Source organism: Nycticebus coucang, chromosome 3 (genome assembly GCF_027406575.1).
Source record: "Nycticebus coucang isolate mNycCou1 chromosome 3, mNycCou1.pri, whole genome shotgun sequence".
NCBI lineage: Eukaryota > Metazoa > Chordata > Mammalia > Primates > Lorisidae > Nycticebus > Nycticebus coucang.
This window is the reverse complement of record NC_069782.1, coordinates 63,834,443-63,860,159: the sequence shown is the minus strand read 5'-3', so window position 1 is coordinate 63,860,159 and position 25,717 is coordinate 63,834,443. Positions and strand designations below refer to the sequence as shown.

The following is a 25,717-nucleotide window of genomic DNA, read 5'->3' as shown; positions in this document are numbered from 1 at the left end:
TCCACCCCCATTTTATGTCCCCAGGGACTCCCCGGCCCCCAGGGACCCATTGGCCCTCCTGGGGAGAAGGTGAGTGACAGCTCCATGTACTACCACCTCCTCATGTCTCCTTTCAACTCTCAGGAAAATCATCCTTTTTTTGTTAGCCCAGGACTGTGATAAATTGCAATGTTACCTAAACCAGCCCAGAGTCACAAAGTGCCATTACTGGGGAAGACAAGAATGGGTTGCAAGAAGCAGAAACCCACCATGATAGCTTGCTGTATAAGGGAAATTGTCAGTATTCAGAGAAGCCCACAGAAGCTTGTCACAGAAGGTAGACTTAGGGGCCAGAAAAGCCACTTCCCTGGGGAACTTGTGGTCTTGTCTTGGTTTCTCTGCATATCTGTTTCTCTCTCCCCTGGCAGACAGACTCCTTTCTTCACATATTTTAGTTTGTCTTCCCTGCGTCTCCCTTTTTAATTTCAGTTTTAACATACAAGGTCAGACAGTTAAGTTCTTGAACTAGTCCTAGAAAAAGTGCTACACACCTCATTGCTGAATATCACTATAGTCACTTTCAAAGGCCTCCCCTTGGGAAGCTATGCACCGACACCAGCACCAGCACCTTGTCCACTCTTCAAGACACCTTTTCTAGAGGCACCTGTAGTCCCAGCTGCTCAGGAGGCTGAAAAAAAAAAAAAAAAAGACACCTTTTCTAGGATGAGTTCACAAACTTAATTGTCCAACTTTGTAATTCTGTGCTGCTTAGTCATTATTCAGGTCCCAGCTTCTCGTGACCTTATAGTTGCATTACCCATAGCCGTCTAATCAGACTTTCTATATCTCTTACCTCCAAAATTCTAGGAAAGAATCTGCTTGACTTAGCTGGGCCAAAATATCTACCTCTGGACCTGTCAATTGTTTGCAGGACATAAAGGGGTTACCACATGCTTGCCTAGCCCACTTTGGGAGGCATTTTAAAAGAAAATGATGTTGGCTGGGAAGCTCCCACCCCAATGCAACTCTTGCACTGTTTTTCCATCCCTTCTCTCAACCCTCCCAGAGGTGGAAGATTTCTTTTTTGTTTTTGTAGAGACAGTCTCACTTTATTGCCCTCGGGAGAGGCATCACACAGCTCACAGCAACCTCTGACTCCTGGGCTTAGGCGATTCTCTTGCCTCAGCCTCCCAAGTAGCTGGGACAACAGGCTCCTGCCACAACGCCCAGCTATTTTTTTGTTGCAGTTTGGCCAGGGCCGGGTTCGAACCCGCCACCCTTGGTATATGGGGCTGGCGCCCTACCCGTTGAGCCATAGGCGCCACCTGAGGTGGAAGATTTCTAAGGCTCAGAGAGGGAAGGAGGGCTTGCCCAGGGCACACAGGAAGTCTGGGTAGAGTCTGGGATTTCCTGGCCAGTAGAATCTATTGAAGTGGCTGCCTGTTGGAGTAGAGATCCTCTTGGTGAAGCTCTGGGCATCTGAGACCCTCTATTCCCTCCTCCCCTACTTTCAGGGTCCCCCTGGAAACCCAGGAATTCCAGGCCTCCCAGGAGCTGATGGCCCTCCGGTGAGAACCAGGAGTTGGGAAATAGAGGAAAGAGAAGGGGAAGGCTTGGGAATTTGAATGGCAAATTTTGGTCTCTGACACTTTAGGATGTTTCTTCTCTAGGGTCACCCAGGTCATGAGGGCTCCACAGGAGAGAAAGGTGCCCAGGTGAGTGATCAGGAGGGAAGCTGGGTTGGGGATGTGGGTCAGCAGGCAGGGCCAGGAGTCAGGACCCAGTCAAAAGAGGGATGAGGACATTGAGACATGGTGGGGAAGGCCAGTATGGCACTGATATTGTCTTCCTCTCAGGGTCTGCCAGGATCATCAGGCCCTCTGGGCTATCCTGGACCTCGGGGTGTGAAGGTAGGTGATGCTTGGGCCTTGTAGGTGGTTTCAGGGACCCAGCTCCATCAGAAAATTTGTTTTTCAATGTCTTTATTTACAAATCAGTATAATATTAGTTAGTTTGACTGTTAACCTGTATGATAAGACAGATTATAAAAAGTATCATATTTACTATAAGAAAGTTATTTTGTATAAATGAATCATTGAATATGCAACTCCTGCAATAATAGTTCAGTGGATCCACTCTACCCTTTGAATGGACAAGTTTTACACCATTCTCTTAAAATGTATTGACTTGGGTATAGTTTCTTGTTGCCTTGTTCTGTAATCCAAGGTTTAGGAAAAAAAAAAAAAAGGCTCGGCTGCTCCTGTGGCTCCAGCGGCTAAGGCGCCGGCCACATACACCTGAACTGGTGGGTTTGAATCCAGCCTGGGCCCGCCAAACAACAATCCTGGCTGCAACCAAAAAAATAGCTGGGCGTTGTGGCAGGCACCTATAGTCCCAGGTGGAGGCAGGAGAATTGCTTGAGCCCAGAAGTTGGAGGTTGCTGTGAGCTGTGATACCACAGCACTTTACCCAGGGTGACCGCTTGAGGCTCTGTCTCAAAAAACAAATAAACAAACAAAAAAACCAGCAGCGCCTATGGCTCAAGGAGTAGGGTGCTGGCTCCATATTCTGGGGGTGTCTGGTTCAAGCCGGCCCTGGCCAAAACTGCAAAAATAAATAAATAAATAAAAATAAAAAATCTGGAATCTGGAAACCAGCAATTAGAATCAGGCCTCACCAGGATTAACGAGAGGCAGGAATGGTAAAAAGGACAGTAGACATGGCACACAGCAGTCTCAGCCACTGTGCCTTCTGTGTGCTTGACTTCAGAGCAGCAGGCACTCTAAGTCACGTGTGGAGCCATATGTATCTATATCCTGTCACGTCTCAAATGCCCACAACTCCTACACTGAGCAGGATATCAGGTCAAGGGGGCATGCTGTAGAGGAGGGAAGAGTCAGTCCCGAGAATTAAACTACATGAATATTTCTAAGTTTCCAATACCAAGGATTAACTTTTTTTTGAGACAGAATCTCACTTTGTTGCCCTCGGAGGAGTACTGTGGCCTCATAGCTCACAGCAACGTTAGACTTTTGGGCTCAAGTGATTCTCTTGCTTCGGCCTCCTGAGTAGCTGGGAGTACAGGTGCCTGCCACAATGCCTGACTATTTTTAGAGATGGGGTCTTGCGCTGGCTCAGGCAGGTCTGGAACCTGTGAGCTCAGTGTAATGCTCCCACCTTGGCCTCTCAAGAGTGAACACCTCAAGGTTTACAGGTGTGAGCCACGACGCCTGGCCTCAAGGATTAACTTCCAAAATGCAAGTGTATAGACAGAAGCTATAGAATGAGCACTGAACTGAAATGTGTGTGCAGTATAGTCAAGGAACTACTCTGCTTACAAAATACATCTCATCTTGTTTATCTCTAATTTTAAAGTAATTCATTCTCTTATTGGGTATGCAAGTGAGCAGTGGAGAAAGTGGTACATTTGCAATCCCAGCTGGTGCTAAGGATTTCAGTGCTTCCAAAAGATGTGGGCTAGAGAACTTTGTTAGGCACTGGAGGGGTTCTTCCCTCTCATCCAAGATGCCTTCATGTAAGTCACTTTTGAACTTCGTTTCAAGCTTATATTGTGCAAATTCTAGTTGTGGTTGAGGATAGTCTCCAAAAGTTTGTAGGGTTATTCTTTAGACTCTCTCTTTTTCTTCTGTGTTTTCATGAATGGCCCTTGAATCCATGTTTATATCTAGCCCAAGACTTCTTTCTTGTAGAGGTGTCACAGAGTAGTGAGTTTCAAAGTTCTGATTATAGGCTTGGTGCCTGTAGTTCAAGCAGCTAAGGCACCAGCCATGTATACCTGAGCTGGCAGGTTCAAATCCAGCCCAGGCTGCCAAACAACAATGACAGTTGCAACCAAAAAAACAAAACAAAAAAAACCAGGTGCTGTGGTGGGCGCCTGTAGTCCCAGATGCTTGGGAGGTGGAGGCAGGAGAATCGCTTGAGCCCAAGAGTTGGAGGTTGCTGTGAGCTGTGATGCCATGGCACTCTACCCAGGGTGACAGCTTGATGTAAAAAAAAAAAAAAGTTCTGATTATACTGCTTAAAAAAAAAATAGCCTTAAGAGAGTCCAGATATCAACTTCTCAGGTCCATTTTCACAATCTGATGGTTTGCTGGCAATCATCAGTGTTGCCTGACCCAGAAGGGGTACATTGCACCTTAAAGTGGAGAAAGAAGCAAAGGCATAAGGAGTCTGAGAATAATTCACCATGTAAGTGGGTCTGTACGGGTTTGGCTTTGTAAATACTGCATTCCTCAGGAGATTCGAATCCAGACTGCATTGTCCTCAGTGTCTCTGAAGGTGACTTTCACATTTTTTAATGCTCTCTGCAGAATTTTCCCTTCCCTTCCCTTTCCTTCCTTCCTTCCTTCCTTCCTTCCTTCCTTCCTTCCTTCCTTCCTTCCTTCCTTCCTTCCTTCCTTCCTTCCTTCCTTCCTTCCTTCCTTCCTTCCTTCCTTTCCTTCTTTCTTTTTTGAGATAGAGTCTCACTATGTCACCCTCAGTAGACTGCCATGGTGTCACAGCTCACAGCAACCTCAAACCCTTGGGCTCAAGCTATTTTCTAGCCTCAGCCTCCTAAGTAGCTGGGACTACAGATGCCCACCACATACCCAGTTATTTTTTTGTTGTAGTTGTCATTATTGTTTAGCAGACCCCAGCTGGGTTTGAACCCACCAGCTGCAGTGTATGTGGCTGGCACCCTAAATACTGAGCTATGGGCACTGAGCCTCTCTGCAGAATTTTCTTTTCTTTTCTTTTCTTTTTTTTGAGACCGAGCCTCAAGCTGTCGCCCTGGGTAGAGTGCTGTGGCATCACAGTTCACAGCAACCTCCAACTCCTGGGCTCAAGCAATTCTCCTGCCTCCACCTCCCAAGTAGCTAGGACTATAGGCGCCCGCCACAATGCCTGGCTATTTTTTGGTTGCAGCCATCATTGTTGTTTGGCAGGACCAGGCTGGGTTCGACCCACTCAGGTGTATGTGGCTGGTGCCTTAGCCGCTTGAGCCACAGGAGCCGAGCCTGCAGAATTTTCTTAAATGAACTTCTGAATTGTTTCATATCAAAAAGTTCAACATCTTTATCTGATCCTTTACTCATCTGAAAAACATCACAAATTTGACTTGGTGCCTGTAGCTCAGTGACTAGGGTGTCAGCCACATATACCAGGGCTGGCAGGTTCAAACCCGGACCGGGTCTGCTAAACAACAATGACAAATGCAACCAAAAAAAAAAAAAATAGCTCCCTACTTGGGAGGCTGAGGCAAGAGAATCGCTTAAGCTCAAGAGTTTGAGGTTGTTGTGATGCCACGGCATTCTGCCAAGGGCAACATAGTGAGACTCTGTCCCCCCCCCAAAAAAAAAGCCATTACAAATTTTCTGATGCTGATGAACTTGAGTATAAATGATGTCTAAAAGGGTCACATCATTGAGACTTGCATGCTTTTCCTCACACAGCAGAATGAAGTGCTGAACAATAGATTACTTTCTCTCCTGGAAATTCACGGTCTGCAGTTGATTTTCTGACAAAAATTGCCAGGCTTTTAGGATTGTTGTCATTTCAGTCAAGGAGCTTTTCAAGAGGGTCTCTTTGGCCCAGCCCACATCTCCAGCTGCCCCAATCCTCAGCCGCTGTTCCCATCCCCATCAGAAACAGGGATGTTTGGAGAGAGGAATCAGTAAGCCAGGCACAGCACAGTGGGAGTGAGGTTTGGATCTGAGCAACAATGTATAGAGGTGTGTGTATTACTTTGATGCTGCATGGCCAAAGGATGGTATCACAGTGTAGTTGTCACCTGTTCATTGATAACAGTTAAGCCTGTTAGAGACTGTAAGCATGTGTTGCAGTCTCCATCAGCACATCGTAGTCAAGGGGTAGATGGGATGAACCGAGAGCCACACTAGGGCTAAATGAGGTATAATGTCGACTGAGTGTAGGGACATTGGAATTCATGTCCATATGTGAATGGAGTCTAGTTGCACAGGTACCATTTTACCTGCAATCTTAGTACAGAGTTTGGTGGTAGCCAGGAGCCAACTCTTGGTGTTTTTGCATTGCAGACAAGCTCAAACCATCATCAAAGAGGCAGCTAGAACTGCCACGGTCCACAGAGTCCTGCCAGTGTCCAAATTCAGAGTTACACTGTAGCCAGGCATGGTTACATAGTTGAAGTCTATACTGTAGTTGAGTTTAGTTACATTGTAGCCAAGTTCAATTACGCTGTTCATTTAGGGACATTCTCTGTGACTGGAGAGAGCTATGCTATTGCCCAAATACATAGTCTATTGAATCTAAGTACAGCTTTGTCTTATCTGCTAAGCTCAGTTACACTGTAGCCAAGTGCAGCTCACAGAGTTTGGTGTGAGCGGCATCCAGGCTTGTGTGGAGTAGCCTCCCTGTAGCCCACGCACAGAGGTCTCCTTGTTGCCAAGCACAGAGTCCCCTTGTAGCCAGCACAATGGGGAACATTCCTCTGCCTTTAGAATGAGACCCAGGCCTGGAATGTTCATCCTTCTTCTCCTGCCAGAAGGAACTGTGGACATAGTGTCTCTCTGGGAGATGGGAATGGATGACTTGGAAATTTGGCCTTCCCTGTACATTCCCACACAGATGACCTAGGGTGGCTGCCAGTGGGAAGGGAGAAGGTTCTGGGGAAAGTTCATTTCCTCTGAGGCTGCCCCTACTCTGGCCCAGTATCCTTCTGGGACTCTCCTGGCTATTGTTGGGCAGGGGACCAAGTTTGGGGTCCTTCCTAGGCAGGGAAGGGGCCTAAGGGCTTTTTCTTTTTTTTAATTTTCTAGGGCTCCTCAGGCAACCGGGGCCTCCAAGGGGAGAAAGGCGAGAAGGTGAGGGGATTCACTGGTGACAGGGAGCTCCAATAATGGGACTCTGGTTGTGTTCCTTCCCTGAGGCCCTCACTTCTGACCTCTGTCTTTCCCAATCAGGGAGAGGATGGCTTTCCAGGCTTCAAGGGTGATATGGGTCTCAAAGGCGATCGGGTAAGATGACCTCCAGATGCAGGGTCATGTGGGTCTTTGGGGCTCAGGGAAGAAAGGGAGAGGTGAGTTTGGGCTAAGACAGGGCTTGGGGGAGCTAGAGGGACAGAGGACTAATATAAAGGATACTCATTTCTATTTCAGGGGCACCCTGGTCCCCCAGGTCCCCGAGGAGAAGATGGCCTTGAGGGGCTAAAAGGGCAGGAGGGGCTGGCCGGTGAAGAGGGTCCCTCAGGCTTAGCTGGGGAGAAGGTGAATGACCTGGCTCTTTGCCTCTGCTCTCTGCCCTTTGACCTTTTATCTCCAACCTTAGGAGACTGCTAACACTCTTCTTATCTCCTGGATCCCCCAGCTGATCATCACAGAGCAATTCCATACACATGGCTTATATTTTTATCACCACAATCACTGCACACAATAGGCATTTTAACCCCCATTTTGTAAATGAGAAAACTGAGGTTGAATGACCTGCTCAAACACAGGCAGGAACCATGACTTGAGCCCCATTTCCCTGACTCACATCATTTTGCCTCTTTCACCATGCTCCAACCATGCTCTTTCCCCTCTCACTTCCAGTTTGCGATTTCTGACTTTTGTCCCATAATCTCTCTGCAGGGCAAGCTCGGGGTGCCAGGTCTCCCAGGTTACCCAGGACGTCCAGGACCTAAGGTAAGAAGCTACAGGATTGGGTGTGAGTAGGGGCAGTGTTCAGAGACTAACATCTGTGGGTCCAAGCTGTGGTCTGGGGGATGAGCTGTCTTCCTCACAGGTCACTGAAAATTGCAAAATGTGGGCCTTGGCATTAGACAGACTTAGGCTCAAATACTCATCTTTTACTTGACCTTGGGCAAGTCCCTTGAGCCTGTTTTTCTTAGGTACAAAATGGAGATACCAATGATAACAACCTTATGAATTTGATTATAATAATGTTGATGGTGCTGCTGAATGATAATGATGATAAGACTTTATAATCCTTATTTGGTGTGAATCAAAAGCACTTATACAAAAATGTACTTCTATATAAATATACATTTGTTTGCCTTTTTTTCTTTTTTGAGACAGAATCTCACTCTGTTGCCCAGGCTACAGTGCTGTGGCATCAGCCTAGCTCACAGCAACCTCAGACTCCTGGGTTGAGTAATCCTCCTGCCTCAGCCTCCCAAGTAGCTGGGACTATAGGCATGCTTCATGATGCCTGGCTAGTTTTTCTATTTTTAGCAGAGGGGGTTCTTGCTCTTGCCCAGTTTGGTCTTGAACTCTTAAGCTCAAATGATCTTCTTGCCTCGGCCTCCCAGAGTGCTAGGATTACAGGCATGAGCCATTGCATCCTGGCTGTTTCCCAATGTTTTGATGGATGAAAATACCGGTAAGATTCCTCTTTCTGCCTAAACCACACCCATATTACATCACCAATGATTTCTGTTTATATAAAATAAAGCAGGAACTTAAAGACACTTGGGAAGAAATTTGAGCGCAGAATCCTTCCAGAGTTCCATATTTTCACCCTCTTGAGCTGATACAGTTATCTTGCCTACACCTAGTTTGACAGCATTTTGTTTTAGTGACTTCTCTTAATGTTGAATCTTTTCCATTTAACTTAGTTTCTTTTTTTTTTTTTTCGTAGAGACAGAATCTCACATTTATCGCCCTTGGTAGATTGCCGTGGCATCACACTGCTCACAGCAACCTCCAACTCCTGGGCTTAGGCGATTCTCTTGCCTCAGCTTCCCAAGTAGCTGGGACTACAGGTGCCCGCCACAGTGCCTGGCTATTTTTTTGTTGTGGTTTGGCTGGGGCTGGGTTTGAACCTGCCACCCTTGGTATATGGGGCTAGCGCCCTACCCACTGAGCCACAGGCACCACCCCCATTTAACTTAGTTTTGATAATCTTTCTTTTCTTTTCCACATCTCATCACTTGTAAGTTTTTGTTGAGTTGCACATCTCCAATAATAAGTGCAACTGACATAAAATAGGTTTAGGAATAAACTCAAGATACCACAGCTAAGTATAGAACTCAAGCTATAGGGCCAGAAGTTAATGGTAGTTTGAGAGAGAAGCTTCCTAGCTGAGACCGATCAGAGTGTGTTGGACATTGATTAGTGCAATTTACAAGAGTCATGACATATTGGTTAAGTCAAGGTCAGTCACGATGATCACAAACAACAACAGGGTGAGTGCAGGGGCCTGTTCCTATAATCCCAGTGCTTTGGCAAGTTGAGGCCAGGAGTTCTAGACCAGCCTGGGCAATATAGCCAGACCCAATATCTACATAAAGTAAAGTAAAATAAATTAGCCAGGCATGGTGGTGTGCTTCTGTAGTCCCACCTACTCGGGATGCTGAAGGAGGAGGATTACTTGGGCCCAGGAATTTGAGGCTGTAGTGAACTGTGATGATGGTACTATACTCTAGCCGGGTGACAGAGCAAGACCTTATGTCTAAAATTAAAAAAAAAAAAAATCGAAATAGTTGCATTTTCAGTGTGGTTGGTAAGAAATTGATTCATCAAGAATAATATAAGATTTTAGCAAGTCCTTGTGTGCCCAATTACAGGACTCTTGAAGAACATAGGGACCAGGGGGCCCCCACAGGTGAAGGGAAGGGAGAGGGCTTGGAATGGGATTTGGTGCTGGCCGCCACCACAGACTGGCTGGGTAACCTGAGCAAGTGTCTTTTGTGATCTGTATTCAGTCTACATAGTGAGAAGTACGAGGGATATATCTCAACTTATGACATCTTCCTCCAGCTGGAGGAAGCATGGACTTGACTCTAGCATGGACTAAAGTCAGTTAGCTAATATTGAATAAGCATTCACAATGTGCCAGGCAGTGGGGAGAGGATGAGTGAGCTATGTCCTAGTTGGGGAAAGCAGTCGAATGAGTGAGAAAGTGAATGAGGTCATTTCAATAGTCTAAGGGAAAAACAAAACAGAACAACACACAGAGGGTGACTTGAAGTTTGTGGAGGCCAGGATAGCAGCAGAAGGGCTCTCTGAGGAGGTGACACCTGAATGAGATCTAAATGGTGAGGAGTGGCTTTGTGTTTGGGGGAGGTAGGCCAAGGGAGCAGGCAGTGCGAAGGCCCTGTGGCAGAAACCTACTGATGTGCCCAAGGAACACTGAGGAGATCAGTATGTTGGAGTGAATTGGAGAGGGCAGAGAAGGGGACAGAGGGATGACTCGGAGGAGGCTGTGGCTGGAGGAACCAAAGAAGGTTCTGGAATTGGTGACTTGGAAAGGCCTCAAAGGATGGGATGAGGGGCCAGCTTTGTCTACCACCCACTCTTCACCCTCATCACTTTTCTCTAATTCTCTCAATTCAGGGATCTATTGGATTTCCTGGGCCTCTTGGACCAATAGGAGAGAAAGGGAAGCGGGTGAGTTTTGATGCAGCTGGTAAGCGGTTATGGCACGTGTGGTTGTGCGTGACAATGAGCAAACCCTAGTGGCCATGTCTACATCTGGAAGCATGTGTGTTCCTGTGTTCAGTACAGGATACATGTGGGTGATCACATGTGGAATTACCACACATGTGCCTGTGAGTCACAGGAGCATGTATGTTTCATAGGCCTCTCTGTATACACCAGGCAGGGTCTGAGTGCTGTAGCCAGTGGGTCTGTGCCTCGGTGAACAGGAGCATGTGCATTGTGTGACTGGGTATAAATGTGTGGAAGAAGCATGCACATGTGTATAAAGGAAATTCCAGGCTTATGGCAAACCGTGGCCTTCTAAGTCCTTTTAGTTTTTTTTTTTGCAGTTTTTGGATGGGGCTGGGTTTGAACCCACCACCTTCGGCATATGGGGCCAGTGCCCTACTCCTTTGAGCCACAGGCGCCGCCTGCCTTCTAATTCCTTAAGTGCAGCCTTTTGACTGAATCCAAATTTCACAGGACAAATCCTTTTACTAAAAGGGGTACAGCAGAGAAAGATGAAGGCTTTCTCACCTTCTCTGGTGTTTAAAAAAGAAAGCTGCAGGCTCCCCACCCCTGCTGGATATGTATACTGACATGCATGGGTTGTATTTGTATTGCTGTGTGTGTGTTACAACAGTATAAACAGATACTGTGTATAGACACATAAGTGTATGTAAAGTGCTGTGCTCACCAGGCCTGTGTCTTCAGGTAGATCCAGGCATGCATGTGTTTTCAGTGGGTGCACGTGTGTGCAAGGATATATTGCACAATGAGCTCTGTGTGCCACACTCAGGGTGTGGATTGCCAAATGCCTTGAGGGCATGCAGTCAGGTGTGCAGACTGCACAGTGGTGCTAAATGTGTGTCTGTGTGGGCACACATACTTGTGTGTTTGGACATTGTGGGTACAATTGTATGTGTCATTGGATATCTGTGATCTTTGCATGTGTGTGAGTATAAGCTGTATTTGTATATATGTATATGAATGAAAGGCTGTGAATAAATGTGTGGCAGACATCTTTCTGGACCTGTGGCTGAGTACAGTTTTGTGCTTGTGCCATGCCTTTGCACCCTAACTCTTTTCTGTTTACCCTTATCCAATTTATTTTTCTAGGGGAAGATGGGGCAGCCAGGGCTGGAAGGAGAGCGAGGACCACCAGTAAGAAAATGGGGAGTGCCCCCCACCCTGCTGCACCATATGGGGAAGGGATGGGAAGAAGAGGTGGTGGAGAGGCTGTGGGTAGACAAGGAAAGGGTTTGGGTGTCCCTGGTAGGGCTGGAGGGGGAGTCACAGCAGAGGGGTCCCTGGAGGGTTTGGTCTCATCTCCCAGGCTCTCTCACCCTCTCAAATCTCATCTTTGCCTTTTTTCTGTTCAGGGCTCTCGTGGAGAGAGGGGACAACCAGGTGCCACAGGGCAACCAGGCCCCAAGGTATAGGATGGGTGGACAGTCACAGTCCCTCATGCTCCTGATCCTTCCCAACCAGGCCCCAAGGTATGGGATGGGTGGGCAGTCACGGCCCCCTCATGCCTCAGGCCCAGCCATTCCCTCCTGATTCTTCCTAGTTGAGTTTATTCTGGGGCCTGAGTCTCATTCACTCTGTCCTAGGGTGATGTGGGGCAGGATGGGCCCCCTGGGATCCCTGGAGAAAAGGTGAGTGTGAGAGTGTACATGTGTGCGTGAGATTCTGGTGGAGAATAAGTCTAAGAGGTGGAGAGACATAGTAATGTGGTAGAAAGAGCACAGTCTCTGAAGTCAAGGAGCCATGGGTTCAAGTTTCAACTCTGCCTGCTGTGTGATCTTGGGAAAATCTCTTAACCTATCTGTGCCTTAGTTTTTTGCTCTATACAATGGGAATATCCTCAGTCCCTACCCCAGTGGACTGCAGTAGAGAATGAAATGACTTTGCTGTTTGAAGAGTGCCCTACCCCATGCTTGGCATGCAGTAAGCTCTCAATATACACTAGCTCTTGTCATTATTTGGGGCTCAGGAAGAGGGCAGGCAGGAGGGCTGAGATAATGACTTCTGATTTCATTTCAGGGCCTCCTTGGTCTGCAAGGTCCTCCAGGATTCCCTGGGCTAAAGGGCCCCCCTGTGAGTGAGGTCACCCTGATGGAGACTGAGGTGGGAGGAAGGTCTGGGGATAAAGGAGGCTCCAACTATACCCCCAACTCTTATCCCCAGGGTCCCCAGGGGAAAGATGGGAGACCGGGGCACCCAGGACAGAGAGGAGAATTGGTGAGTGACCCCTTGACTCTGACCCCTAACCTCATTAAATCCTCACTTTCTTCTCTTTATGTGACACCCCCACCCCATTTTATTTTTCTCCTTAGGGCTTCCAAGGTCAGACAGGCCCACCTGGACCAGCTGGCATCCTGGGTCCTCAGGTCAGAGTGGACCCAACAATTATCCTCCATTTTGAACTAGTTACAGGGTATTTGGGAGGGTGAGGCTGGATCTCTGACAGATTTCCTCAGGCTACCCCCATTCAAGATGACTATTCTTCCTCTCCAGGGAAAGACAGGAGAAGTGGGGTCCCTGGGTGAAAGGGGACCCCCAGGTTCCCCTGGACCTCCTGGTGAACAAGGTCTTCCAGGCCTGGAAGGCAGAGAAGGGGCCAAGGTGAGACCCCACCCTGTAGGAGATCATGGTTGAGTAGCCCTCATACCATCTCAGGGCTCAGAAGCAGCCCCATGGGGTAGGGGGCCCAGAGTTGCACATACTGAGGGAAGGCACCCCCTTCTTGGAGCCTGACTTTCCTCCTCCACAGGGGGAACTGGGCCCACCAGGACCCCTTGGGAAGGAAGGGCCAGCTGGACCCAGGGGCTTCCCTGGTCCTCAAGGACACCCGGGGGATCTGGTGAGTATCTTTTGGAGCCCCTCCTGCACGAGCCTGGCTGGGCTGTGAAGCAGAGGAGGAAAGAGGACATTAGCACGATATCTTGGAATAGCAGCTATAGGGACCTATGGAAAACAGATTCCTGAAGCTCGGGGCCCAGTCCCAGGAAAGGGGTGGAGATCGTGAGCCCCCCAGAGGAAGACATGGTTTGGGGGTTCCCCTCAGGTCTCTTTTTTTGAGACAGAGTCTCACTATGTCACCTTTGCTAGAGTGCTATGGCATCACAGCTCACAGCAACCTCAAACTCTTGGGCTTAAGTGATTCTCTTGCCTCAGCCTACCAAGTAGCTGGGACTACAGGTGCCCGCCACAACGCCCAGCTATTTTTGTTTGCAGTTGTCATTGTTATTTAGCAGGCCTGGGCCCGGCTGGACCCACCAGCCTTGGTGTATATGGCCGGTGCCCTACTCACTGAGCTATGGGCAATGAGTCTCTCCTCAAATCTCTCTCTCTCTCTCTCTTTTTTTTTTTTCAGAGACTGAGTCTTATTTTATCGCCCTTGGTAGAGTGCTAGGGCATAACAGCTCACAGCAATCTCTAGCTCTTGGGCTTAGGCAATTTTCTTGCCTCAGCCTCTCAAGTAGCTGGGACTACAGGCTCCCACCACAATGTCCGGCTATTTTTTGTTGCACTTTGGCTGGGGCCGGTTCAAACCAACCACCCTTGGTATATAGGGCCAGCGCCCTACTCATTGAGCCACAGGTGCTGCCCGCTCCTCAGGTCTCTTGACAGTGAATTGTCTCCTCCTACAGGGACCTCCTGGTTTGAAGGGTGACAAAGGCCTCCCGGGGCCCACTGGGGCCAATGTAAGTGCAATCTCATCTGGGTTGGGGGGGTAGGGCATGGGGTGGACTCACCGTGTCTTGGAAGCTTAGCATTGCTATGATGACACCTGTCTTGGGAGTTAAACAGGCTTGGGTGGTACCTAGCTTTGCCACTCACTGTCTAGGCAGTTGTATTACTTGGTGAGACTCAATTTCCTTGTCGGTTAAAATAGCTGTGATGAAAAGCCTCATCTTATACATTAACATAAACCTCAGTGTTGGGCAATCCATCCAACAAATACTTTTCCTGTGTGCTAGACACCAGCCCAGAAAAACCTCTTTTCTGCTGGAGCTTATATTTTAGTAGAGGTGAAGGAGTTAGCCAGTGATGACTACCATGAAACAAGACAGATCAGGGGAGCCAGAGCCTGGGGAAAAACACCTTAAATAGACTGATTGGGAAGGCCTATCTGAGAAGGTAACATCTGACCTGAGACCTGCAGTAGGTGAGGGAGGAGACATGTGAGTGTCTGGGAAATAGCATGTGCTAAGGCCCTGAGACAGGACCATGCCTGACACATTTGAGGGACAGCAGGGAAGAGCTTTGTGTGGCTAGAGCTGAGGGAGTGAGAAAGACAGTGGAAGGACATGAAGGCAGGGAGGTGACAGGGGCAGTTCGTGCAGGGTCTTATGGGCCTCTAGGAGGACTTTGGCTTTCATTCTGAGGGAGGTGAGAGCCGTGGTGGGATGTGGGCAGAGGAGGGTGTTCTTGGTTGCCTCTGGGCTGCTGTAGAGAACAGATTAGATGCCAAACTGTTTATCACCTAACTCAGTGTCAGGTGGCTTAAAAACCCTCTATAAAGAGTGCTACTACTCTTGTTGTCATTCTTGACACTTCACCCTATTTTCAGGGCCCCCCTGGTGAGCGGGGTCCTGTGGGCCCAGCAGGAGGCATTGGACTTCCTGGCCAGAGTGGTGGCCAGGGGCCTGTCGGCCCTGCAGGCGAGAAAGGGTCTCCGGTGAGTGAGCTGCCCATGCCATCCCTCAGGGCCTGGCACCTGCACATCATTTCTCTCCTGACATCTCTTCTACTGCCCTAATCAGGGAGAACGTGGTCCTCCTGGCCCTACTGGCAAAGATGGGATCCTAGGGCCCTTGGGTCCTCTAGGACCCTCTGGACCTGCTGGGCCTTCTGGAGAGGAAGGGGACAAGGTAAGTGGTTCACAGAGAGGGAGGGTGTGGGGGAGGATGGGGTGAGGTTGAAGGGAAACTGGTCTTCCTTCATCCTGTTTTCTCTCTACAGGGGGAGGTGGGAGCCCCCGGTCACAAAGGGAGCAAAGGCGATAAGGGAGATGGGGTGAGTGGGGGCACCAGCAAGGAGAGGTCTTCAGGGGAGGGCAGAGGAGGTCAAGGATGTGAAGAATGGGTGGATAGGGGGAGGGCACAGAGTTTCCTGCCTTCCTGAGGCAACACCTGCATGCAACAGAAGCTACTCAAGGTACCTGGAACAAAAAGGCTACAGAACCTCATTGCAAACATGGTAGCTGGGGCCCCAAAAGAACACTGAGGGGACTACCCTCCCCTCTCCTTTCCTGGGTGGTATGTGCATGCCCCTGCCTGTGACTACATGGCACTGAGGCTCTCTGTCCGCAGCATCACCCCACCACCAAGAACTTTAGCTGCAGTTCCCAGTGTCAGTGAACCACCTCTATCCCTGGGTCTTGGGGGGATTCGTAGGGACAGGTCTCAGTTGTCCAGGGATAGGGCAGACTTCTGTCTCTGATCCCATAAATTGGTGCTAGGAAGACAGGATTTGGTAGGAGAGTGGGGATGAAACTGTTGTTTCCTGGTAAGGGGTGAGTTGTTCTAAGAAGGGGTGTGGGCATGGAGCCAGTGATTGACATCTCTCATCTCTCATGCCCCCTCTAATCTTAAGCCTGAAGGATTTTTTTATTCTGTCCCTACTGCAGGGCCCACCTGGACCAACAGGGATACGGGGTCCTGTGGGACCCCCAGGACCCCCAGTGAGTGCTCTTCCATCTTTGTGACCCTCTTCCAGATCCCTGTTGGGAATGGCCACTGTCTTCTTCCACTCGAATGCAATCTCAACTTCAAATCCAACTTCAGTCTGCCTCTTGATGCTGCCACCAAATATGAGCTCAACTCCAGAATCTGACTCAACCCCAAACCCAGCTTCTATCTGCCCATAAACACTGACATCCTATATGAACTCAACTCCAGAATTTGATTCAATCTCAACCTCATCCCCAATCTTGAACCCTATCCCAACCCTGTCTGAAACCGGCTCATGACTTGAACTTCAACCTCAAACCTAACTCATCATTTAACACCCATCTTAAAACTTTCATTCAATTCTTAACTTAATTCCCAAACTCTGTCTGCCCCTTAACTCATACCCCAACTCCAAATTCAACCCTGACCTTCCCCAAACTTAATCTCAACTCTGACTCCAACCCTTTACTCAGTTGTGGCCCTATCTCTAAACTTTGACCTGGACCCCAACCGGGCCCCCTGCCTCTGTCCTTCCCCCCAGGGAGCAGATGGGGCTCAGGGACGCCGGGGACTCCCAGGCCTCTTTGGACAGAAAGGAGATGATGGAGTCAGAGGCTTTGTGGGGATGATTGGTCCCCCTGGCTTGCAGGTGGGTGTCTGTATTTGGTGGTAGCAATTCTGGTTCTCTCACTCTGTGCCCAATCTTGTTTCTTTGTTCCACAGGGGCTGCCAGGCCCTCCCGGAGAGAAGGGTGAGGTTGGAGATGTCGGGTCCATGGTATGGACTCCCAAGGAAATGTGGGCAGGGGCGGGATGTGGCATTATGGTGGGGAGTCCACAGGTACATTGTCCTTTTAAGCATGAAGGATGGAGCCTGTGGTCACTGTAGCCTTTGAGGGGATATGGAATCACTGGATATCCTTCTGGCCCTCTGCAGGGTCCTCCCGGAGCTCCAGGTCCTCGGGGTCCCCATGGCCCCAGTGGATCAGAGGTAAGAACTCTGAGAAGGAGGCAGGATAGCTCAGAGGTGGGGCACCTATTTCCCAAGAAAGGGCTGTTGGGTTTCCACAACCCCACCCTTCTCCCCTTGATGTCTCCCCAGGGCTCTCCAGGGCTGCCAGGAGGAGTTGGTCAGCCAGGTGCTGTGGGTGAGAAGGTGAGAAAGGGAAGGCAGTTGCTGCCCAGGGTAGGGGAGGTAAATACATTCTTGCTTGGGTATGGCTGTCTCTGGGAGCCCCTCCCTATCTGACCTCTCCCCACTCTCACTTTGCCTCCTGCAGGGTGAGCCAGGGGAACCTGGAGACCCAGGACCTCCTGGAACTCCAGGAATCCCAGTGAGTGACTATGAACGGTAGCCCCTGGCACCTATCTCAGGGAACCCTTGAACCCTGGGCAGTCCTAGGTTATCCATTCACTCAGGACCTATGGGAAATAAAGACTCCTGGAAGGTTTCAGAGAGGGCTTCTATGTATAGTTCCACAGGTTGCACACTGCACAAGATTGTGGGGTCCAGGAGGCAGTTTGGGGGTTCAAATTCAAATCATGAGGTCTGACTTGGAGATGAGTTGAGCAGAGTGGACCTCTTTTCTAGTTCACATGAGGGCAGCACATGGGCTAGACCAACTTTGCGTGTTACCAGTAGGCACCTGGACCACATTGACTCCCTATCACTCATAAATCTTAGGTCCTTCTCACTTCTGACCTTTAGGTAACCTAGGCTATTCTGACCCCTGACCCCAGAAAAGTCCCAGAGCACACTGATGCCTAAATCCAAGTATGCTAATCTTTGATCCCCAAAGAGCCCAGGCTACTCTGACCTCTATTTCTGAAAAGGGGCCCAAGGGAGAAGTTGGTGAAAAGGGAGACACAGGTCCATCTGGGGCTGCTGGACCCCCAGGCAAGAAAGGCCCTCCCGGGGAGGATGGTGCCAAAGGGAACATGGTGAGTTCTGGGGGGAGGTGGAGGCAGAGGTGGGAGGGCACTGAATACACTTGAGTCTCTCTCAAGTTTCTAGCCAGCATTTTGCAATTTACAGACCTCATGAGCAACTCAGGACATGACTGACTGACTGGCTGAATGAATGAATACAGTGGTTATATGTCATTATATGGAGTGAAAGTTAATTTCACACTGAATTGTTCTAACACTTGGCTAAGATTGAAGTTGATGCTGAGTCAGAGTTGGGATTGATCTGAGCTTAGGCACTGGGTTATGGATGGAGGCCCTTCTGCCATTGTGAGAGGGCTTGGGTGTTGGGTGGTGGACAGGTGTGAGGAACTTCAGCATTGGTGGGGCCTTGACTTGAATCTCGTTACCCCTACTGTTTTTAGTGTCCCTGCTCTGAGCATCAGTTCTCTCTGTGAGGCTGCAGGGAGTGAGATGATACATGTAGAATTCTTAGCTCAGAGTGTGCACCCATGAAACCCTGGTTGAATATTCTGTCTTCCCAGGCCAGGGATTTTGTGTTTTGTTCTATAATGTGTCCCCTGCAACCAGGACTGTTCTTAGGCACAGTTGATCAATTCAGTGGATGACTGCTCAATAATTCAGAGGTATTGAATGAATGGTCACTAGGTGAACACAGTGATTAATGATTATTGATCATTTTGTGTTCCAGGGCCCCACAGGACTCCCTGGAGACCTAGGGCCTCCAGGAGATCCTGGAGTTTCAGTGAGTGTGACCCTCCCCGAAGCCCCACCTCTGCCAAGCCCAGCATGTTTCCTAATTCTGTCCCCATTTTCCCATACCCCTACAAACAGACCTGGGCAAGGTCTGTGGAGCCAACAGCCCTCACTTTCCTTCAAGCCCAACCCGAAATCTCATGTATCCTCCTGACTTATCCCAACTCTGTCTTCCCACCCATGCAGGGTACAGATGGTCCCTCTGGAGAGAAGGGAGACCCTGGTGATGTTGGGGCACTGGTGAGTAGGGGAACTGTGTTTTTGGGGGGATTAGGGGACTGGTGATGGATAAATTGGGGGCCAGAGGAATAGGCTAGTGGGGTACCGGGGCCCCTGCAGATGCTCCTGCTCACCTCTCTGCTCCCCCCCCAAAAGGTGAGGGAGCAGTGGGAAGTGGCTGGTGCTGGGTGATGTCTGGGGGAAGACTGTCATTGGATCAAAGGGGTCCTGAGACAGTGACATGCAATCAAACTTAGCTAATGCTGTTCCTGGTGCTCTATTACCTCATAGGGTCCATCTGGAGCTTCTGGGGAAGCTGGTGCCCCTGGGCCTCCTGGCAAGCGGGTGAGTGACAAGCCACCTCCTGGCTTCCCTGGCTCCAACATTGTCCCACTGAGCCCACATCCCCTCATAGACTCCCCCAACACACACACACACACACACACACACACTGTCTTTCCTTCCTCAGGGTACTCCTGGCCGTGAGGGTCGAGAAGGCAGAGAAGGAGAGAAAGGTGCCAAGGTGAGTCCACATGCCACCCCAAGAAGGGTCCCTGTACTGACTCCTAGGTCAGCAGGAGGGGATGGACCTGTGACCACTGCAGTTGCCTCAATTCCTTCCCTATCCCTAATGGGTTCTTTGGGGGTGGGGGTGGGATCAGGACAAGGGAGCCCTCTGACTCTTGGTGTCTTCCCTTGTCCTTGTCCTATTCAGGGGGAGCCAGGTCCTGATGGGCCCCTGGGAAGGACGGGCCCAGTGGGGGCTCATGGACCCCCTGGACGCGTGGGGCCTGAAGGCCTTCAAGGGATCCCAGGTCCTGTGGTGAGTGGAGCTATGGGTGTGGCAGAGATGAGGGATGGTGACAGGGATAGGGTGGGGCCAACTGCCGTGCTGGGAGGGGCTGGGGCGAGGTCAGGGTGAGGAAAGGGCTTAGGCCTGGGCAGATGGGGGTGGGGGGAATCAGTCTCCTCCTTACAGGTGTACAATTTGTGATCTCATCACAGTCCAAGGTGTTGCTTCTGGTTCTGGGTGGGGCATCCACACTGAGTTCTGGCAGGGTACAGATAACCCCATGTTCTTTTTCATCCTCAGGGTGAACCAGGCCTTCTGGGACCCCCTGGGCAGATTGGTCCTCCTGGCCCCCTGGTAAGAGACTTATCTCTGAAGTCTCAGCTCTGAGGGCCACCTTGGGCATCCAGTGACCATCTAGTGACCATTGGTGCTAATGGTGCAGGCTGGGTCCTCACAGACCATCCATCTGACTGTCCACATGGACTGTCCTTACTAACCAACCACTTTGCCCCCTTATCTTGACAGTCTGCACTGAACACACTGGCCCTCCCTCTTGAAGGTCTACACTGAGCACACTGGTCCTTCATATTGAAGGTCTACATTGAACACATTGGCCCTTCATCTTGAAGGTCTACACTGAGCACACTGGCCCCCTCATCTTGGTGGTCAACACTGAGCACGCTGGCCCTCCATCTTGAAGGTCTACACTGAGCACACTGGCCCTTCATATTGAAGGTCTATACTGAGCACACTGGCCCTCCATCTTGATGGTCTACACTGAGCACACTGGCCTTCCCTCTTGAAGGTCTACACTGAGCACACTGGCCCTCCATCTTGAAGGTCTACAATCAGCACACTGGCCCTCCATTTTGAAGGTCTACACTGAGCACACTGGCCTTCCATCTTGATAGGCTACACTGAGCACACTGGCCTTCCATCTTGAAGGTCTACAATCAACACACTGGCCCTCCATCTTGAAGGTCTATACTGAGCACACTGGTTCTCCATCTTGGTGGTCAACATTGAGCACACTGGCCCTCCATCTTGGTGGTCAACACTGAGCACACTGGCCCTCCATCTTGGTGGTCAACACTGAGCACACTGGCCTTCCATCTTGGTGGTCAACACTGAGCACACTGGCCCTCCATCTTGGTGGTCAACACTGAGCACACTGGCCCTCCATCTTGAAGGTCTACACTGAGCACACTGGTCCTCCATCTTGAAGGTCAACACTGAGCACACTGGTCCTCCATCTGGGTGGTCTACACTGAGCACACTGGCCCTCCATCGTGGTGGTCAACACTGAGCACACTGGCCCTCCATCTTGGTGGTCTACACTGAGCACACTGGCCCTCCATCTTGGTGGTCAACACTGAGCACACTGGCCCTCCATCTTGGTGGTCAACACTGAGCACACTGGCCCTCCATCTTGAAGGTCTACACTGAGCACACTGGTCCTCCATCTTGAAGGTCAACACTGAGCACACTGGTCCTCCATCTGGGTGGTCTACACTGAGCACACTGGCCCTCCATCGTGGTGGTCAACACTGAGCACACTGGCCCTCCATCTTGGTGGTCTACACTGAGCACACTGGCCCTCCATCTTGAAGGTCTACACTGACCGCACTGGCCCTCTATCTTGAAGGTGTACACTGACCACACTGGCACTCCATCCTGATGGTTTGTACCACTACACTGACCTGCCCAATCTTGAGGACCTACACTAACCTCCCACACCAATCTTGACCACTGACCATTATTACTGGCCATTCTCCTACTCACCCCTCCTTAGCTCCCCTCATCCCTCTTGTTTTCTCACTGTGTTCATGACCACATCCCTGCTAATTCCCATTTAAAATAGGGGTTATTTTTCTTGGCCATCCCCTAAGCACCTACATAGACCTTGAGATTTCACACTTGAAAATCCCCAACTGACCCTTGCTCTCCCCCCTAGGGCCCCTCTGGCCTCCCAGGGCTGAAGGGAGATGCTGGCCTCAAGGGGGAAAAGGTAAGCACATGCCATCCCATTACTCTCCTCCCACCTTTCCCTCCTGGAAGGCTGGGAGATTGGGGTGCCTTCTGCCCCCAAACTCACCACCCCAAGGCTCTTGGAGAAAAATCTCCCAGCATCCTCCCTCTTCCTTGCCTACATATGCCTCTTTCATCCTCCAGGGTCATATTGGATTAATCGGTCTCATTGGTCCCCCCGGGGAGGCTGGTGAGAAAGGGGATCAGGGTCTGCCTGGCGTGCAGGGGCCCCCTGGACCCAAGGGAGACACTGTGAGTATGTGTCCTGCCCTGAGTGTGAAGAGTATGTTCAAAGGAGAGGGTGGGTGGAGATGCAGAGAATGAAGCCCATTTGGAGAATGCGGTTGTGGGATCTGGGAAACCCAGGGGTCTGGAATGATGGGGGTGTGTCTGGGAAAAAATGGGGGGCTGTATCTGGGGACTTGGATGTTGGAAGATGTGTCTGGGGGTTAGGGGTCGCTTCCTTTAAGCTAATCATAAGGCTTGTTTAGGGTTTGAGGGCATTGGGGGCTGGTTTGGGGAATGTGTCAGGGTAATAAGGATGCACCCTAACAATACTGATTGTAATTGTTTTTCCTCAGGGTTCCCCTGGTCCGATTGGCTCTCTGGGCCCCCCTGGATCCCCAGGTGTGGCGGTGAGTATGGAAGCAGGTAGTGGGATGGGGTGACCATGACGGGCCAGACCAGGACCCCAGCTACCCTGTCTTTACCCCACAGGGTCCTCTGGGACAGAAGGGCTCAAAGGGGTCTCTGGTGAGTACACACTGTTTCCTTGGGCTTCCTCATCCCAACTCATACTCCTACACCTCACCAGAACCATCATTGCCTCTGCATTTATTCATTTATTCATTCACCCAATCGTGCATTCAACAAATATTTATTCAACACCTACTGTTGTATTTCATCAAATCTAAAGTGCTATCAATTGTAAGATGTACCATTATTTTATAAACTGCTGTGAAAGAAAACAGTTGTGCCAAGGAAATGATGACTTGCCAAAGACATGAAGATGCTGGTTTCAGAGACATTAAAATATGAAAAGAAAACTCATATATTATGCTTAGTGCTGAGCATTGCATTTCTCTCCCCCAGGGCTCTGTGTGTGTGTGTGTGTGAGAGAGAGAGAGAGAGAAATAGAGAGCGAGAGCATGAGAGCAGGAAGAGGTTTCCATAGACAGAGTATATCCCCAAGTGACTTCTCCTGCAGGGATCCTTTGGTCCCCGTGGAGACACTGGCCCTCCAGGTCCCCCAGGACCCCCGGTGAGTTCCCCAACTAGAGGGGCCTGAGCACCAGGATGTGAGGGGAGGGCAGGGACTATGTCTGGGGAGGCCCCTTTGAGTCTGGTGTTCAGGGGATGTAGCTGGGAAGTGCAGTTCCTGGAAAGCCCTGGTAGGGTCTGGGCTAGGAGGGAGTTTAGGGGAGATGTCTTTCCGTTGGTAGCAGCTATAGCTTGGGTCTTATCTCCTTTAGCTGTGTCCCCCTCCCCACCCCATTTCTTCCTCTTTGTCTCTGTCCATCTCAGTGATTGTCCCACTATTTCATCTGTTTCTCTTTCCCCTTTCCCAATGCTCCCTACACCTTGCCTGACCCACCCCCACGCCAGGGTCCCTCTGCCCAGCCTCATGGGCTGCGCAGGCGCCGGCGCTCCATCCCAGTGCCAGAGCACGGCCTGGAGGAGGTGCTGGCCTCGCTCATGTCCTTGAGCTTGGAGCTGGAACAGATGCGACGCCCTCCAGGTACAGCCGAGCGGCCGGGCCTCATGTGCCATGAACTGCACCGCAACCACCCGCACCTGCCGGATGGTGAGGTCTCCAGTCCCTCCCCTGGGTGGGACATCCATCCCGATCCAGCCTCTCTCCCCCACCTCATCTGCCCTGCCTGACTCTATGGCAGGGGAATACTGGATTGACCCCAACCAGGGCTGTGCGAGGGATGCCCTCAGGGTTTTCTGCAACTTCACAGCAGGAGGAGAAACATGCCTCTATCCCGACAAGAAGTTTGAGATAGTGAGTGCCCCAAACCATCTCATCCCCTCCCCTGCTCCCTCCTACTTCCCCCACACTGGACCTTGTCTGGAACCTTATCCTACCTTCAACCAACATTTATTGAGTGTCTACTATATGCCAAGTCCTCTCTATCAAAAAGAAAACAATTTCTTTGCTTTTATGGAGCTCACTTTGTACGGAAAGACGGACTCCTAAAGACATCAATAATGGCTTGGCGCCTGTAGCTCAAGCGGCTAAGGCACCAGCCACATACACCTCAGCTGGTGGGTTCTAATCCAGCCCAGGCCCACCAACAACAATGACGGCTGCAACCAAAAAACAGCCGGGTGTTGTAGTGGGTCCCAGCTACTTGGGAGGCTGAGGCAAGACAATCGCTTGAGCCCAGGAGTTGGAGGTTGCCGTGAGCTGTGATGCCACAGCACTCTACCCAGGGCGACAGCTTGAGGCTCTTATCTCAAAAAAAAAAAAAAAAGACATCAATAATGGTGACAAGAACATGGAGGCCGGGCATGGTGGCTCATGCCTGTAATCCTAGCACTCTGGGAGGCTGAGGTGGGTGGATTGCTTGAGCTCACAAGTTCAAGACCAGCCTAAGCAAAAGTAAGACCCTGTCGGGTGGCACCTGTGGCTCAAAGGAGTAGGGTGCCAGCCCTATATGCTGGAGGTGGCGGGTTCAAACCCAGCCCCGGCCAAAAACTGCAAAAAACAAGTGAGACCCTGTCTCTACTAAAAACAGAAAAACTGAGGCAACAGGATCGCTTGAGCCTGAGTTGGCAGTTGCTGTGAGCTATGATGCTGTGGCACTATAACCAGGACGACTGCCTCAAAAAAATAAAAACAAAGTCCATGTGGGTGCCAGGCCTATTCCAAAGACTGTGTCATATTAACTTACTAAGTTCTGACCACCCGCTGATGGCAGTTCCATCATCATCTTCCAAAGGGGGAAACTGAGGCACAGAGAGGTGATGGATTGTACAAAGCAGTCTGGTTTCAGAATCCCAGTTCATAGACCACCCAGTTACACTGCCTGCTGACCTCTTTTATAGACCCCAAGGGCTCTCTGTCTGGGGCCAGAAGGTGAGGCCTGGCTCCCCAGAAATTTTGGGTTTCTTCATCAAGGAACCTCAGTCTAACAGATTCCCCTCACCAAAGTGCCAGGCTTAGGAGTTGAGGGCAGTGAGCCAGCCGGACATACTCTGAACCCTGGACTGCCTAGGTTGGAATTCACATCTGTCACCTCAGTTGATAAAGTGGAGCTTAAGAAAGTATCTGGGCTGGGCCTAGTGGTGCATGCCTATAATCCTAGCACTCTGAGAGGTTGAGGTGGGAAGATCACTTGAGGCCAGGAGTTTGAGACCAGCCTGAGCAAGAGTGAGACCCTGTCTCTACTAAAACTAGAAAAAATAACCACGCATGGTGGCACTGTCCTGTGTGATCCCAGCTACTTGGGAGTCTGGAGGCAGGAGAATCGCTTGAGCCCAGGAGTTTGAGGTTGCAGTGAGCTATGCTATGATGATGCAAGTGCACTCTAGCCCAGGCAACAGAGACAGACTGTCTCAAAAAAAAAAAAAAAAAAAGAAGAACAGAAAGTACCTTATAACATGGTTGTGCAATTGAGGTATGATGCAGATATCAGGAAACATTTACTAAGCCCTGACTATGTGTGGTACTATGCAAATACTTCTACCTGGAGGATCGGGCCTGCATAAATGTGCAATAATGTTTATCGTTATTTGAGCAAGAAAAAGTCACTTGCTCTAGAGAGTGTGAAGGGGAATCTGGTAGGAGAGGAGGCTGCAGAGATGGTTGAGGGTAGAACAAGAGTAAGCAGTAGGGAGCCATGGAATATATTCAAGTGAGGGAGGAACCCAGATCAAATCTCTGTATTGGACCTCTGGTTTAGTGGTAGCTCAGATACCCAGTGGAGGGGA

General features: G+C 50.1%; 1 protein-coding gene across 4 annotated transcripts in view; it reads left to right on the top strand.

The window, feature by feature from the left end:
• Nucleotides 1-25,717, top strand: part of COL5A3 (collagen type V alpha 3 chain) — a 46,783-nt gene that overhangs the window by 15,360 nt on the left and 5,706 nt on the right. For 3 of the 4 annotated variants that reach the window (XM_053582257.1, XM_053582255.1, XM_053582259.1), the window contains 41 exons: nucleotides 25-69; nucleotides 1,494-1,547; nucleotides 1,650-1,694; nucleotides 1,836-1,889; nucleotides 6,777-6,821; nucleotides 6,921-6,974; nucleotides 7,116-7,223; nucleotides 7,587-7,640; nucleotides 10,293-10,346; nucleotides 11,496-11,540; nucleotides 11,759-11,812; nucleotides 11,990-12,034; nucleotides 12,423-12,476; nucleotides 12,567-12,620; nucleotides 12,716-12,769; nucleotides 12,897-13,004; nucleotides 13,153-13,242; nucleotides 14,033-14,086; nucleotides 14,956-15,063; nucleotides 15,149-15,256; nucleotides 15,348-15,401; nucleotides 16,015-16,068; nucleotides 16,599-16,706; nucleotides 16,781-16,834; nucleotides 16,994-17,047; nucleotides 17,159-17,212; nucleotides 17,337-17,390; nucleotides 17,890-17,997; nucleotides 18,674-18,727; nucleotides 18,925-18,978; nucleotides 19,249-19,302; nucleotides 19,427-19,480; nucleotides 19,673-19,780; nucleotides 20,051-20,104; nucleotides 21,705-21,758; nucleotides 21,923-22,030; nucleotides 22,360-22,413; nucleotides 22,496-22,531; nucleotides 22,986-23,039; nucleotides 23,384-23,582; nucleotides 23,674-23,786. In XM_053582257.1, coding sequence (XP_053438232.1) covers nucleotides 25-69; nucleotides 1,494-1,547; nucleotides 1,650-1,694; nucleotides 1,836-1,889; nucleotides 6,777-6,821; nucleotides 6,921-6,974; nucleotides 7,116-7,223; nucleotides 7,587-7,640; nucleotides 10,293-10,346; nucleotides 11,496-11,540; nucleotides 11,759-11,812; nucleotides 11,990-12,034; nucleotides 12,423-12,476; nucleotides 12,567-12,620; nucleotides 12,716-12,769; nucleotides 12,897-13,004; nucleotides 13,153-13,242; nucleotides 14,033-14,086; nucleotides 14,956-15,063; nucleotides 15,149-15,256; nucleotides 15,348-15,401; nucleotides 16,015-16,068; nucleotides 16,599-16,706; nucleotides 16,781-16,834; nucleotides 16,994-17,047; nucleotides 17,159-17,212; nucleotides 17,337-17,390; nucleotides 17,890-17,997; nucleotides 18,674-18,727; nucleotides 18,925-18,978; nucleotides 19,249-19,302; nucleotides 19,427-19,480; nucleotides 19,673-19,780; nucleotides 20,051-20,104; nucleotides 21,705-21,758; nucleotides 21,923-22,030; nucleotides 22,360-22,413; nucleotides 22,496-22,531; nucleotides 22,986-23,039; nucleotides 23,384-23,582; nucleotides 23,674-23,786 — 2,823 coding nt within the window. The remainder of the gene's footprint in view (nucleotides 1-24; nucleotides 70-1,493; nucleotides 1,548-1,649; nucleotides 1,695-1,835; nucleotides 1,890-6,776; nucleotides 6,822-6,920; nucleotides 6,975-7,115; nucleotides 7,224-7,586; nucleotides 7,641-10,292; nucleotides 10,347-11,495; nucleotides 11,541-11,758; nucleotides 11,813-11,989; nucleotides 12,035-12,422; nucleotides 12,477-12,566; nucleotides 12,621-12,715; nucleotides 12,770-12,896; nucleotides 13,005-13,152; nucleotides 13,243-14,032; nucleotides 14,087-14,955; nucleotides 15,064-15,148; nucleotides 15,257-15,347; nucleotides 15,402-16,014; nucleotides 16,069-16,598; nucleotides 16,707-16,780; nucleotides 16,835-16,993; nucleotides 17,048-17,158; nucleotides 17,213-17,336; nucleotides 17,391-17,889; nucleotides 17,998-18,673; nucleotides 18,728-18,924; nucleotides 18,979-19,248; nucleotides 19,303-19,426; nucleotides 19,481-19,672; nucleotides 19,781-20,050; nucleotides 20,105-21,704; nucleotides 21,759-21,922; nucleotides 22,031-22,359; nucleotides 22,414-22,495; nucleotides 22,532-22,985; nucleotides 23,040-23,383; nucleotides 23,583-23,673; nucleotides 23,787-25,717) is intronic. The other variant, XM_053582256.1, reaches the window with a different exon arrangement.